The sequence below is a fragment of the Hemiscyllium ocellatum genome, chromosome 7 (assembly GCF_020745735.1).
Source record: "Hemiscyllium ocellatum isolate sHemOce1 chromosome 7, sHemOce1.pat.X.cur, whole genome shotgun sequence".
NCBI classification, from domain to species: domain Eukaryota; kingdom Metazoa; phylum Chordata; class Chondrichthyes; order Orectolobiformes; family Hemiscylliidae; genus Hemiscyllium; species Hemiscyllium ocellatum.
Window position 1 is genome coordinate 45,694,043 of NC_083407.1, and position 16,535 is coordinate 45,710,577.

At 38.6% G+C, this 16,535-nt stretch overlaps 1 protein-coding gene across 1 annotated transcript in view; it reads left to right on the top strand.

Annotated features, from left to right (window-relative positions):
• The window catches only part of cfap221 (cilia and flagella associated protein 221), a 194,242-nt gene that overhangs the window by 79,804 nt on the left and 97,903 nt on the right, over nucleotides 1–16,535 (top strand). The window contains exon 8 of the mRNA XM_060827750.1: nucleotides 6,557–6,695. Within this exon, the coding sequence (XP_060683733.1) occupies nucleotides 6,557–6,695 (139 nt within the window). The remainder of the gene's footprint in view (nucleotides 1–6,556; nucleotides 6,696–16,535) is intronic.

Genomic DNA, 16,535 nt, shown 5'->3' on the forward strand with positions numbered 1-16,535 from the left:
ACAGTCTTTGAGATACATAAAGCAGAATTGCCGAGCAGAAACTGATAGCCAAGTTCAGTACCCATGAAGATGGACTCAAACATGATCTTGGGTTCATGTTGTGCTACATATAACCCCACCATTCTATTCTGTAAAATCTTCCTTATTGTCCTGTTTTGTTACCATCAAATTCCTAACTTGTTATGATCTCACTGCCTTAATTAGTTCATACAATTTTGGATTACTTGTTCTTATGGTAAGACCCTCGGCGACCAACCTTTAAACGTAGCATGTTATTCCAGTCATTTGGTGTGTCTCTCGCACCACCTTATTTTTAATTTTTCAAATTTATCTCTCTGCCTCAATTAATTGGATTATAAGTCATCCTTCCACTTGTTAATCAGCTGTTGACACTTTATTCACATTATCTGACACTTTTGATCACCTGCACAAATCTCTCATTCGCCCTGTCAACACTTCACTCACATCCTTTGTATGATCTTTTGATCTCTCTGATTTTGAAGTCTATGCCTGAGTGCTCTCTTCTCTTAAACTGATGAAGGGGCAGCACTCCAAAAACGTATAAATTCAAATAAACTGGTTGGACTATAAACTGGTGTCACATCACTTTCTGTAGTTTAATGTATATGTTGCCTACAAAAGAAAATAGTGTTATTTCATAGAATAACTACAGTGTGGCAGGCCATTTGAGGCACACCAGCCTCTGAAGAGCATCTCACCCCATTCCTGCATTTCCCATGGCTAACCCACACCTCCCTGGATTCTAAGAGCAATTTGCGTTGCCAATCCACCTAATCTCCACATCTTTGGGCTGTGGGTAGAACTTGGAACACAGAAGAAACCCACACAGATACAGGTACAAAGTGCAAACTCCACACAGAAAGTTATCTGAGGTTGGAATTGAACCCAGGTCCCTGGTGTTGTGAGGCAGTCCACTGAACCACAATGCTGTCCAATGCCTAGTCAGTCACTTGCCTAGTTCTAAAAGTTCTACAACATTAAATTTTGCCTTGTCATTTGTTTCAGCTAGCAACTGCAAGTTGTGAAGAAACACATGCATTTTATATTTAATTAATGTCTTTTTTTGAGTTTTGATTTAAGAATTGTGACAAATGACCATTGGTTACTTTTGTTAAGGGGTTTCTTTTTTTAAAAAATGTCAGAATCCTTTCAGTTTGGTGATCTAATCCAATATGGCTCAGAGAATAGGTAACTGTAAACTCCTGTAGTGTTAATGGGAAGATGTTTAGGCACTTTATAGCCTTCAAGGCTCAAGATTAAGTTCAACAACTTCAGAGCATAAATACTGTCCAGCATTTTGATAACTGTATACCCCCTTCCTAACCCCTTCTGCCATGGCTTGTTTGCAAACTTTTGACCTCGGCAAAGTTTACCTATTGTCTGCTAGTCACACCCACCTTTATTATCTATTTTGCAGCTTTATATCTCAATCACCACCATTAGCATCCCTATTGTCTTTTGATCTGAAACTGTCACTATTTGTTCTGCTTGCTCTTATCCTGCTTTTGTCAATAGCTTAACAGACATCATTTTTCAATCCCTTTCAATTCCAAATGTATTGCACTCCAAATATTATTTCTGTCCACAGATGTTTCCAGATCTGCTGAGCTTTTCACTTTTTTGTTTTGATGATGAGTTATCAGCATCCACATTAGTTTGATGTACTGTATTTAAATGTTTATACTGTGGTGTTTATGGCAAGTAGAATAAACAAGCTTTGTTTCCAGATTTTAAAAAAAACTAAAGTGAGCAAATTGCTTGAATTCAGTTCAGAAGCAAGTTTTTCAGTTCAGTTTAAAATATAGCAATTTTGACTTACAAAGATAGTTTAGTTTATCCCCACAAAGAAGGATTCAGAGCAGTTCAAGAAATCAGTTACCACAGCAGAAGTGTAGTTTGTAAAACTTCCAAACAGGAGAGTTTGGTGAGAAATCTACAGTTTATTAGAACTGAGAAATTGAGGAATTCTTGTCAATAGATTTATTTTGTCTGGACTTCATTCACTAATGTGTACTGTTGGGAAACAAGTTGAAACTTTATTTTGGTGCATGTTTTGAGAAAATTCTAACTCATACATAGTTAGATCCTTTTCATTTTCTCATTTAAGTTTTTTTTTAAATTGCAGCAACATGGGAATAAGTCTCTGTGATTAATCCCTAACCAACTCAATAAAAAGAAACATGTATGATCTGTTAAGGCTATATCTATATCTGCATCCCTTATGAATGATCTCTCTTAGAAATTATCTATTCTTAATCAAAATTCTAAATTTTCAAAATTCCTTGCTTACAACATACTCTTCTCTACCCCCTTTTATTTCACACTCTGGGATCTGACGTCATGTTGCAACATCAGCTGAAATCATAGCAAAGTTCCAATCTCTTTGTAAAAGTTGCTAATTTCTAAAGAAATTATTGTAATTGTTGCTGGTTAAATTTTACATGTGTCTGTTTGTCCTTTCTCACGTTTTTCTTTCTGCCCCTTTTTTTTCTCTTTCCGTACCTAGTTTGACATTCACTTGTATTCTGTTCTGTCATCGTATTGTTAATATATAATGATTGAAGAAGATACACATTTGATTTTCTTTTTCGCTCAAAACCAAGAAACCCTGCGAGGGTCACATCACCATTTCTAACTGCCACTTACACCAACTTGCAACATAACATATTATAGGGGTTAAAAGGGTAACAGCAAGTCAAGCTAAAGCAAGCACCATGTGTTGACTGTTAATTCTGGGTCAGTAATAAGTGCAAAGGATTTTCATATTTCCCTGTTTGAAGCAAAAGTGAAACCAGCCTATTTGTTAGTAACATGTTGTTACAAACACGCTATTAAAATATATGTATTCTTTCAAGTAACTGCTTCCCTTAATGTAGTGTGTTCCTTCTGAAAATAACAAACTGGAGATGTTATTTCTTCTAAACAGTAAACTGTGCTTTTTTTGTTTTGCAAACTTGTTAAGTTACTTTGGTTTCTGGTTCTTCTTGTCAAAAATAAATTCATTAGGAGTGATTAGCATAACTCCAAATATTTCACTCTGGCAGGTTGCTAGCTTACAAACTTAAAATTCTATTACTACATATTTGTAAATACTAAACTTGATCCTAACATAACCCTTTTTTAAAAAAGCTGCATTTATTGGAAACTACCAACTCAGAAACAAAAGGTATTTGCAAATTCCATTTACAATACAAATCTATATCTCAGGGATGGAGTGTTCCTTCAAGTCATTGTCTTCCACTGACTGAATTTGCATTCCTTAATCAACTATGGAAAGTGTCATAACAAAGGGAATAGGTTAAGATCAAAATGTAAACAGAACTGAAATATTAGTTACGCAGAACATGGGTATTACTGATTGTATTAAAGGAAAGACCAGCTGTGTGAACATATATTTGTCCAAAGATACTTTTAGATAGCCATTCACACTGCTGATTTGTTCTCTGTTTTTACAAGAATGAAAGATTTAAGTGATATTCCATGGTACATCAGAAAATTAATTTGTGTGATCATTGGTTAGGTCGGTACAGAGTGCGATACAAAGTGATACCAACAGTGGGGTTCAATTCCCTCATTAGCTTCAGTTACAATGAAGACTACTCTCACCTGAGGTGACCCTCAGATTAAACCACCACCAATTATCTCTCTCTTTAATGAAAGCACAGCCCCATGGTCTGCTAAGATTACAGTGACTTTACCTCTGCAACAGTTACTAGCTTTCTCCAAACATGAACAAATTTCTAGAATATATTAACAAAATGAAGGTACCAAGAAAGTTCACATGAATTGCCAGGATGACTAAGATCATGATATTCCTTTGAACTGATGTCAAAAACTTATTGAGCATCAATGTAGTCGATTATCAGTGTCGTGTTCAGGAATTGTTACATTTTAGACTTTGTCACCACAATAGTCTTGCATATGTAATCAAGCACACAAAAGGAATTTTCAGTTTATTAGTTTTGTTAAGTAACAGCTTTCAAGATGATACATTTTCTGATGAGACAAAGTAATAAAGTTTGGAGCAGTGAGATTTTAGTCTTTGACATTTCAATGTCTTTGGTGGTAACAGCCTTTGTTTTTCCCTCAAGCTAATGTATGGACTCTTAGTGTCTCCTCACAAGAAGATGATGGTTTGTACCCCTCGACCTCTCTTCCCCTTTAGATATACTTTTTTTATTGAGACTGACAATCTATTCTGTATTAACCACTTGTCTGAATCCTTTTGGCAAGTAAATGAGACCACTACTACTTCAGGCCAAAGGGCCTGTTTCCATGCTGCATTACTCCACATCTATGACTCCAATGAGATCAGGATGACCAATAACTGCCTTCTCTGAAGTTTAGTTCTTTTTCTAAGGCTGAAATATCCTATTTCCCCAAATATTATATTAATATTAGGGTACATAGAGTGCCAGATAAATCTTTGATGTCAGTTCAAAAGAATAATGTGATCATAGTGATCAATTGTGACTTTTCTTGTATCTTGGTGATATACCAGAAATTTATTTTGGAGAATGTTAGTTATTACTGTAAAAATAGTTAAATTATATCTCATGCTACACAAGGAAAACATGAAAAATGTAGTTTTAAAGAGACTCCAATTTCTGACAAGTTGAATGTAACAACAGCTGACCCTAAGCTTGCAAGCCTATATGGTGCAACCAATATTCCCAGCTCAAACAAGTGGGAAGTTGTTGCTAGGGAGTCAGGTTGATTGGGGGAAACTGGTTGCAATTTCCAAGTGCAAAAAGCGCTGCAAACATCACAATAAAACAAAGAGCTGGAAATCTGAAACAAAAAACAAAAAATACTGGAGGAAATTAGCAAGTCTGGCAGCAACTATTTTATGTCAATGTTTCATTTCAGTATCCCTTCTGAAGAAGGATCTTTGGACTTGAATAGGGAGAAGGGTGTTTTTCAGGCTGGTGGCTGGTGACTAATTGAGTTCTGCAGAGTTCCGTATTGGGATCACATAATTCATGTTATACATTAACAATCTGCATGAAGGAACTGAGAGCATTGTTGCTAAATTTGCAGTTGACGCAAAGATGGGTGGAAGGACAGGGAGTGTTACAGAAGTGAGTGGCTGTAAAATGACTTGGACAGGCTAGGAAAGTGGGCAAAGATGTGGCAAATAGGATAAAATGTGGGAGATGTGAGGTCATGCACTTTGGTAGGAAGAACAGAATCAAAGAACCCCTGCAGTGTGGAAAGAGACCATTTTTTTAGATTAGATTAGATTATTTACAGTGTGGAAACAGGCCCTTCGACCCAACAAGTCCACACCGACCCGCTGAAGCGTATACCACCCAGACCCATATTCCTACATTTACCCCTTCACCTAACACTTCGGGCAATTTAGCATGGCCAATTCACCTAACCTGCACATTTTTGGATTGTGGGAGGAAACCGGAGCACCTGGAGGAAACCCACGCAGACACGGGAAGAATGTGCAAACTCCACACAGAGAGTCGCCTGAGGCGGGAATTGAACCTGGGTCTCTGGCGCTGTGAGGCAGCAATGCTAACCACTGTGCCACCGTGCCGCCCTTTAGCCCACTGACTCTACACTAACCCTTTGAAGAGAGACCCAACCATCCAACCTATCCCTATAACTCTGCATTTTACCATGGTCAATGCACCTACCCTGCACATTTCTGGACATGAGGAGAAGCAATCTTTGGATAGTGGCAGGAAGCTGGAGTAACTGGCAGAAATCCATGCAGACCCAGGGAGAATGTGCAAATTCCATGCAATCATCCAAGGCTAGAATCAAACCTGGGTCTCTGGCACTGTGAGGCAACAGTGCTAATAACTGAATCACAATATTGACACATCATAGAGGCAGAGACTATTTTCTAAATGGGGAAAGAATTCAGAAATCTGAAAGACAAGAAGGCTTTTGAAGTCCTAATTCAGGATTCTCTTAAAGTTAACATGCAAATTCAGTTGGTAATTAAAAAGTCAAAATGTAATGTTAGCATTTATTTCAAAAGGGCTAGTATACATAAGCAGAAATATATAGCTGAGACTGTAGAAGGCTCAGATCAGACTGCATTTCAATATCGTGACCAGCTCTGTATCAAATAAACTACCCTTAGTTGCTCTTAAGGTTGAAGTGATTCATCTTCTCCATCCACTCAATCAATGTACATCCATTGCATTATGCAGCAGTTCAATACCACTTCAGATGATAGTTAAGAGAAAATAATACTCTGCATCTGAAGTCATTTGAAAGATGAGGTAATTTATCCCAGATGGTTATTAGTGAGCCAGATAGGTTTCTACCAACAACCTTTGATTTTGTGGTCATAGCTTGATGGGAATATTTCAAGCTTATTAATTAATTAAATTTTATTTCCTCCAGGCACCATGGTGGGATTTGATCTCTTGTCCAATACGAGACTAGTAACATTACCATTATGCTACTGTCCCCCATTAAAAGGATATTGATCTTGGTTTCTGATTTAGAATTGTTGTACTCCAGATATTAAAAGCACAAATTTCCTTTGTATGAATTTTATATATCTCAGGTCTCAAGATAAAGATGAAAAATTTAAAGTTACTTTCACAAAGAAGTTATTGGATCCTGAAAGTCTCTCACCAATGCAAATTTCAAGAAAAAAGCGACATCAGAAAATGTTACAAGATCAGAGCTCTGGAAAAGAGAAGGTAAATTGGTACCAAATATATTGCCAATTTGCATGGCACTTGGCAATAAGTTTAAATTTCTATAGTTAACTGCAACTATAGATTTAATCTCCATCTTGTTCTGCTATAATACGCATTTCATTAATGCGAATTTGCTGTGGCACAATTGACAAAGTGGGGACACTTTCTAAAGCATGAACCCTCAAAGCATATGTTGGCTGTAATGCAATTAAATTACCAATACTTTAAACACTGTTTCTGAGGTGCGATTTTTCAATAATCTGGGGTTGGACAAGGACACAACCATTACGTTATAGAAGAACTACCTGTATTCTTTGTTACTGCTTTTGAGAAAACCAATAGATATTAAAGTTAAGTTGTTTTCAAAATCCATCGTGGAAGATGAGAATTTTAAAAATTATTCTTGGAGATAATTTGGGCTTGTCTGTCTGGGCCAGCATTTAATAACCATTTCTAATTGGCCTGATGAAGGAGTTCGCGAGCTGCCTTCTTTACCTGTTGCACTCCATTTGATATAATTAGACCCAAAGGGCTGTTAGTGAAGGAATACCTGGATTTTGACCTAGTTACAATAAAGATTGGCAATATATTTCTAAGTCATGATGGTCAGTAGCTAGTAGGGAAACATATAGATCATAGCGTTCCCACATATTTGTTGACCTTTTCCTTCTAGATGGTATTGGTCATGGGTTTGGGAGATGTTGTCGAGGGATACTAAGTGTATTTCTGTATTGCAGTTTATAGATAGTGCTCACTGCTGTTACTATGCTTTGGTGGAAGACAGAGTGAGCATGTGAGGATGTGCTGCCGTTCAAGCAGGCTGCTTTGTCTTGGATGGTGTCAAACTTAACGAGTGTTGGATCTGCACTCATCCAAGCAAAAGGGAAGTATTGCACCACATTTCTGACTTGTACCTTGTAGATTGTAAGCAGGCTTCAGGAGTCAGGAGGTGAGTAACTAGTTGCAAGATTCCTGGTCTCTGACTTATTCTTGTAGCCACAATATTTATATACCTAGTCCAGTTCAGTTTCTGGTCAATGGCAACCCCCCCAGGATTGTCATGGTCAGTGTCATTTCTTAGCTGATGGTATCCATACTATACACAAAAAGTTGCTATACATTTTCCACTTTTTTGTATGAATTGAAAATTAAACCTTCCTGAAATTAAAACTAAATCAGAAATTATCAGTGGTGTTAATTCATCACTGCATTTCAAATGAATGCAACAACATGCATCATATTTGAAGCCCTTTCTTCACCAACCCTCTCCTGTCTTCCTGCTCTCAAGGACATCACTTCACCATCCATCCAGTAACTGAGAACAATGCACAAGCTAGTTGAAGCAATCATGCTATTTTTCACTTACCACTCCATGTTAGACTGTTCAGCCCATCTGTTGTCCATCTTCTGTCTCAGCACAGAAGATCTACCAGTAAACAACCTTTAGATCAAGGAATACCAAATATGGGAATTGCCGACAAGTTCCTTGTGACAAGTCCAATCTATTGAATGGCAAGTTTTAACATCCGTGGCAAGAGTGGTCAGTGCTAAACAGGTTCAGGAGAAGCTAGGGACTTTGTGCAGCTAATTCACACAAGTAGCGCTCAGTATAAAACCTTTTTTCACTTGTGGAAAGATCCAATAATACTGTATATTACTAATGAGTGTTTCTTATACAGACTAAATGGAAGATTGATGGCCTTAAATTCAACAATGAATATCACTTGGCTTCAGGAATTTGCTTCCACTAAATAAATAAATTAAACATTTGTGATTGAAATCTAACAATGTAATTACATTATTGCTCAGGTATTTTTCACATAGAATTTAGTTACCTTCAGATTATTACTGAGTACTCAGTCTTATAATTTACTATCTGAGATATTTTGCCTTAACATGCTGTTTAAGAAAAGTCATTAAAACCGTCAACAAGTAATTTCATCTTGCTTACCTTTATGCTCAAGTACCCCATACTAGACTATTCGATGTAGGATTGTTAAAATATCCAATAACGATGTTCTAATATTTTTCAATATTTCATCTTTTGCTTTACTGACTAGAATCAATTTTCTTTGTCTGCCAATATCCAAACCATTGCAATCACTCCCTCCTGCTGATAGTATTGTCCATTTCAGTTAGTGTCTTACCATTTTTTATTTGTAAACATGTAAATAATACAATGGTAACAACACAGAATGAGGATGTTAAGCCCATCACTGCTTGCTCTCAGGAAGAATAGTGGTATCAGTCCCCTTCCCTTCCTCTTTCCCTTGAGTTCTCCATATATTCTCCTCAGGTGCCCATCCACTTCTCTTTTAGAAGTCCTCAAGCACCTCATTAAAGGTGTTATCCTTTGTGTTATTTATTTAAAAACTCAATCATATGAAGAAGAAACAAATGTTGGCTACTTAGCCCTTTGAGCCATTCAATCAGATCACCGCTGATCTGATTTTAACCTCAACTCTACCTTATTGCATATTCTCAATAATCTTTCATGGTAACCAAGAGTCTGTCTACCTCTGTCTTTCAAATATTTAAAGATTCTGCATCCACTGCCTTTTGAGAAAGGGAATTCTGAGGCACTCATCTTTCTGGGGGGAATGTTTTTCCTTCATTATTGTTTGAACAACACCTTTTTTTAAAACTATGACTCCTAGTTCACAGTTTTTTTGCAAGAGGCAACATATTTTTGACATTCACATGGTGAAGTCCCCTTAGGATCTTAGATGTTCATTTTCTGATTTTTCTAAACTCCAGAGGTTACAGGTCTAGCTTTCAGTATCTCATCATAGGGCAATCCCTCATTCAAGGTATCACTTTAGTAAATCTTCTCTGCACTACTTCCAATGCATTAACATCTTTCTTTAAGTATGGTGACCAGTACTGTACATTATACTGCAGATGCAGTCTCATCAACCTCCTGCATAACTGAAGCATAACCTCCTACTGTTGCATTCAATTCTCCTCACAAATAGGCCATTTCCAGGTTGGCAACATGTAACTAGTGGAGTGCCACAAGGATCAGTATAATTTCTTTTTTTTATATTAAGTATATATTTAAATAATTGGGAAGACAATGTAATTGCCCCATGTTCGTGTATGGCACAAAAACAAATGGGAGGATGACACAGAAGGGTATAGACAGGTGTAAGTTTTATTCTGTTCATTTTGTGGGATGTGGGTGTCGATGGCTGGCCAACATTTCTTGCCTGTCCTTATTTGTCCTTGAGAAGGTGATGATGAGCTGTCTTCTTCAATGACTGCAGTCCACTTGCTGTGGGTTGAGCCACAATGCTATTAGGGAGGGAATTCCAGTATTTTGACCCAGCAACAGTGAGGGTACAATGATTTATCTCCAAGTGAAGATGGTGCGTAGCTTGGAGAGGAACTTGAAGGTGGTGGTGTTCTCATATATCTGCTGCCCTTATCCTTCTAGATGAAAGTGTTTAGGAGGTGCTATCTGAGGATCTTTGTTGAATTTCTGCAGTATCTTGTAGATAGTACACTCTTCTGCCACTGAGTGTTGGTGGTAGAGAGAGGGGATGCTTGTGGATTTAGTACCAATCCTGCAGGCTTCTTTGTCCTGCGTTAAAAATCACACAATACCAGGTTATAGTCCAACAGGTTTAATTGGAAGCACTAGCTTTTGGAGCGCTGCTCTTTCATCAGGTGGTTGGTATCTCCAAATCATTCTTTGTCCTGGATGGTGTCAAGCTTCCTGAGTGTTGCTAGAGCTGCACTCCTCCCAGCAAGTGGCAAGTACTCTATCACACTCCTGACTTGTGCCTTGTATCTACAAAGTGGGGGACAGGTTTTTCAGAGTCAGGAGGTGAGTTACTTGCTGCAGTATTCATAGAGTCATAGAGGTGTACAGCATCGAAACAGACACTTCGGTCCAACTCATCTATGCCAACCAGATATCCTAAATGAATCTAATCCCATTTGCCAACATTTGGCCCTTATCCCTCTAAACCCATTTATCCATCCAGATTCCTTTTAAATGTTGTAATTGTACCAGCCTCCACCACTTCCTCTGGCAGTTCATTCCATCCATGCATTCCTCTCTTTGTGCAAATGTTGCCCTTTAGGTCCTTTTAAATCTTTCCCCTGTCACCTTAAAACTACATCCTCTACCCTGGAGAAAAGACATTGATTATTTGTCCTATCTATGCCCCTCATGATTTTACAAACATCCAAAAGGTCACTCCTCAGTCTCTGATGCTTTGGGGAAAATAGTATCAACTTATCCAGCCTCTCCCGATAGCTTAAACCCTCCAAACCTGGTAAAATCCTTACAAATCTTTTCTGGACCATTTCAAATTTAACAATACCTTTCCAATAGCAGGGAGATCAGAACTGAATGCAATATTCCATAAGTGGCCTAGCCAATGTCAGTTCAGCCACAACATGACTTCCCAACTCGCATACTCAATGCACTGATCAATAAAGGCAAGCGTACTAAACGCCTTCTTCACTATCCTGTCTATCTGCAATTTCACTTTTAAGGAAATATGAACCTGCACTTCTAGTCTCTGACCTGTTCTTGTAATCGCTGTGCTTGTGTGGTGAGTCCAGTTGAGTTTCTGATCAGTGATAACCCCCAGGATGTTGACAGCGGAGAATTTAGTGATGGTGACACCTTGAATGTCAAGGGGCGGTGATTAGATTGTCTGTTATTGGTGATGGTCATAGCCTGGCATTCGTGTGGCATGAATGTTACTTGCCATTTGTCAGCTCAAGCCTGGATATTGTCCAGATTTTGTTGCATCTGAGGAGTTGCAAATGGTGCTAAACATTATGCAAACATTACTACTTCTAACTTTATGATGGAGGGAAGGTCATTGATGAAGCAGCTGAAGATGGTTGAGTCTAGGACACTACCCTGAGGAACTCCTGCAGCAAAGTTCTGGAGCTAAGATGACTGACCGCCAACAACCATGACCATCTTCTCTTCATGCCAGGTATGACTCCAACCACCGGAGTTTTTGTCCCTGATCCCCGTCGATTCCTGTTTTGTTAGGGCCTCTTGATGCCATACTGAATCAAAAGCAGCTTCAATGTCAAGGACTATCACTCTCACCTCATCTCTGGAATTCTGCTCTATGTTTGAACCCAAGTCAGGAGCTGAGTGACCCTGGTGGAACCCAAACTGGGCATCACTGAGCAGTTTATTGCTGAGTAGGTGCTGCTTTATTGCACTACTGATGACCCCTTCCATAACTTTACTGATGACCGAGAGTAAACTGATAGAGCAGAAATTGACTAGATTGGATTTGTCCTGCTTTTTATGTACAGGACAAATCTGGACAATTTTCCACAGAAGAGAGGCCAGTGTTATATCTGTACTGGAACAGTTTGGCTAGGGGACAGGCAAATTCCAGAGCACAAGCCTTCAGTAATGTTGCTGGAATGTTGTCAGGGCCTATAGGCTTTTCCGTATTCATTGTCACCAACCATTTCTTGATATCACATGGGGTGAAACAAATTGGCTGAAGATCGGCATCTGATCCTGGAGATCACTGAAGAGGCCACTCAGCACTTCTGGCTGAAGATAGCTGTGAATGCTTCAGCCTTATATTTTGCATTGATGTGTTGGGCTCTTCCATTATTAAAGGTAGGAATATTTGTGACACCTCCTTCTTCACTGATATATTTCATTACCCATCACCATTATTGACTGGATGTGGCAGGACTGCAGAGCTTAGATCTGATCTGTTGGCTATGGGATCACTTAGCTCGGACCATCATTTACTTTTTTTAGCTGTTTGGCATGCAATTAACTCTGTTTGGTGGCTTCCCAAGGTTGACACTTCACTTTTGGGTATGCCTAATGCTTTGCCTGACATGTTCTCATGCACTCTCTATTGACATGAATTCAATAAAAGTAAATGGGTAAAAATTTGGCAGATGGAATATTAAGTAGGACATTTTAGCAGGAAGCTTGATGGAGCTGAATATTATTTAAATGGAAGGAGACTGCAGAAAACTGCAGCAGAGCAAAATCTGTATGAATCACAAAATTAATCATATAGTTTCAGCAGGCAATAAGGAAGTCAAATGGAATGTTGGCCTTTACTTCAAAGGAAATGAATTATAAAAATAGGGCAGTCTCCTAAAATTATACAAGATGCCATTTAGACTACATCTAGCATACTCTGAACACATTTGATCCCCTCATCTGAGGGAAAATTTACACAGAGGTTGTCCAAAGAAGGTTCACTTAGTTGTTCCTGGGCATGGATAGATTTTCTTAAGAGTTCGAGTGGTTGGTACCTGTATTCATTGGAATTTAGAAGAATGAGAGATGACCTTTTTGAAATATATAAAATTCTTAGGGGCTTGACAGAGCAGTTCCTGAGAGGTAGTTTGGACTTTTGAGAGAGTCTAGGACCAAATTGCATAATTTCAGCTTAAGGTGGTGTCACTCATGTACAGTGGAGTTGAGGAGGAATTTCTTATCAAAGAATAGTAAACCTGTGGAATTCTTTATCACAGTGGGCTGTCAAGGTTAGATCATTAAGTATGTTCAACAGACTGACTCAGTGAGGGATTCAAAGGCTGTAGGAAAAAGACAGGAAAGCGGTGTGGAAAATTATTAGATCAGGCACGATCTTATTGATTAGCAAAGCAGACATGATGGGCCACATAGTCAAGTCTACTCCTATGCTTTATGGTTTTGTTTAGGAAAGGGTATAAGAATACATCCAGCAATGAAAGATCAGTCAATTCAATTTCACGATGGGGTATGTGGGAAAGATAATTTGTAACAACAATGACAGTCACTTGGGCAGACGTGGATTCATTTAAAAAAGCCAGCTCAAATTTAAGGATAAGTTCTGTTTGGTTAACATGCTTGAATTCTTTAATGTAACAACAGAGGCAGAAATGAGGGTAATCTAGCAGATTAAGATGCTCGTGTACTTGCAAAATGCATTTGATGAGGGGCCATATAATACATTTGTCACCAAAGAAATAGGTCATGAAATAAAGGGAGCAGTAGCAATAAGGATATGAAATTGGCTGAGCCACAGGAAACTGATAGCAATAATGAGTAATTTATGTGACAAGAAGAAAGCATATAATTGGGATTCACGAGAGGTCAGGTTTAGAATCCTTGATTTTCTTAAAATGTTCTGATGACCTACATTCAGCTGTGGAGGGCACAGTTTCAAAATTTGAGAATAACTAAAATTGTGCAATTATTGTGGGCTTTTATTAACCTAATTGCCCTCTACGCTTTCTTAAGCATAGGACAATACGTTAGATTTCAAAAGGACACAGGTTAGTGGAATGGGAGGACAAGTGGGAAGGCAGTGTAATCGAATGCAGAGAATCATGATTTAATTTACTTTGGTTGGAAGAATGAGAGTAGGCAATGTAAGATAAAGGTGCAGGAACAATGGTGAACATACTGGGACACAAAAGAAAATGGTTCATAAAGCATAGGGGCTACTGGAATTTCTCAACATTGACATAGAATGCAAAAGCAACTAAGTTATGATAAGCCTGTATAAAACAATGATTTAGTCTCAACTGGAGTGTTGAGGCCACTCTGAGCACCATACCTTAAGCAGGTGCAAAAGCTTTTGAGAGACAGCAGAAAAGGTTCATGAGTGTGGTTCCAGGAATGAGGATTTTAGTAACATGGATAAACTGGAGAAGCTGGATTGGCTTTCTTTGGAGAACAGAAAGTTAAGGGGAGGCTTCATAAAGGTGTTGAGAATTATGAGGTATCTCGACAGAAAAGACAGGGAGAAGCTGGTTTGGTTTATGGAAGGATCCAAAACCAGAGAACACACTAATTCAAGGTGCTCAGCAAAGGAAGCAATGACAACATGATGAAAAGTGTTTTTTCACACGTGAGTGATTAGAAGGTGAAATGCAACTACTGGAAATTTTGTGGGGGCAGATTCAAGTGAGGTCTTCTAAAGAGAATTTGTCAATTATTCAAAGAGAGAGAATTTACAGCCCTACTAGAAAATGCAGAGGAACAGGACTACATGAATTGCTCTTGCTACAATGGATCAAATGGCCTACTATTCTATAACAATTCTATTAATGCATGATTTCCCTTATGATGCCTGACTTCCTAGTCATTATATAACATTTTATCTGTGTAGCAAGTACATAGAGGCTGGCACAGTAGCTCAATGGTTAACACTGCTGCCTCACAGTGCCAGGGAGCTGGGGTTCGATTCCAGCCACAGGTGACTGTCAGTGTGGAGTTTGTATGTCCTTCCCGTGGGTACTCCGGTTTCTCCCCACAATCCAAAGATGTGCAGATCAGGTGAATTGGCCATGCTAAATTGCCCATAGTGTTAGGTGCATTGGTCAGAGGTAAATATAGGGTAGTGGAATGGGTCTGGTTGGGTTACTCTTCAGAGGGTCAGTATGGGCTTGTTGTTTCCATACTGTAGAGAATCTAATCTAGATTTTCTTCCATTGTTAAATCATCTATTCCATTGACAATGCTCTTAATTTCAGCCCCAGTAAGACATCAATTGTTCTGCTGAAAGAAAGATACGAGAAACAAAAACATGTTAAGCCAATCTAGTTTGCCATCAATTTTTAAGCTCTTAACCTACAGTCTTTTTTACATTGTTTACTTTTCTCAAAACAAGATTCTTTGAATATTTTTTGCTAAATCAGAGAATCTAAACTAAATTAAGCTTGCTTTACCTTTGCAGAAAAACATTGTAGAGTGCTTACTCATGACTGTGTTTCCATTTGTTTCCTGTTCATCTGCATTTCACTGATAATGGCTACAATGCAGTTTAAACTGATTGAGTAGAAGAAGAGACCACTGTGGCTAAAAGTGATTTATATTTATGAACGTTCAACAAAATGCTTCTAAAATCACAATTCTTTTAATTCAATATACAAAAAAATGAGTACCAGGATGGTAGCCTTGGCTTAGTATGGCATCCTCATCCCTGACTCAGAACAATATGGCTTAAAAGTCGAATTCAGAGACTTCAGCAGATAGTCCAGGTTAACACTGCAATGGAATACTGATGAAATGAGGCACAGGAGAAACAGCATCTTCTTATGAATGTGATATTCAGTCAAGACTCTACTACCCTTCTACATAGATGCAAATGATTCAATCATGTTATTTGAAGAACATTAGAATCAACTACCCCATATTTGTCCCACAAACATTAATGATAAATTAATTGTTTTGTTACTGTTGTTGTTAAAACCAGTGCCTTCAGTTTGCATGCTGGTTCCCCAGCTCCACGTCACTAACTCAGTCAATTTTTCAATAATGGTATGACACAGCAGCTGGGCTACCTGCTCATACTCAGTAGATATCCCATTTGACTTGTAATTGCTATTTAAAACAAATTAATGGAAGCTGAATGGATTTTCTAGTTGGGCTTCAATTTCTAGGAGATGGTCCAGTTTAGCCTCATGGACACAGTGTCCCTTCTGTGAAGGGAGGCAGTGCCAGCCAGGTTGAGAGATTCTTTGCACCTGCTTGGGCTCTGCAGCATGTGCAGGTCACCCTGTGGATGAGCTCTCCCACCTCTCTGAGCCCACCCTCACAACCCAAAAGTGATGGCCCACCCACAATGCCATTTTACTTAATCATTGAAAATGCAGAACAGAAGATGCCTACATTGTGAAGCTGCTTCTCCTTCAGAACTGCCATTTCATCTTGTTGCTGTTTTGAGTCTGGAAAGCTTGGTTGGTTACCAGCTTCAAGAGCCTCTCCAATTTCTTGAATCAATAGGCTCTGGAGAAAATTGTGTTGTATGACTGTTGCTGCACTTGATGCAGAAATTCAGGCCCCCAAGTTCAGAAGTTTTCTTGGAAAATCCTACCTGTTTTGAGCAA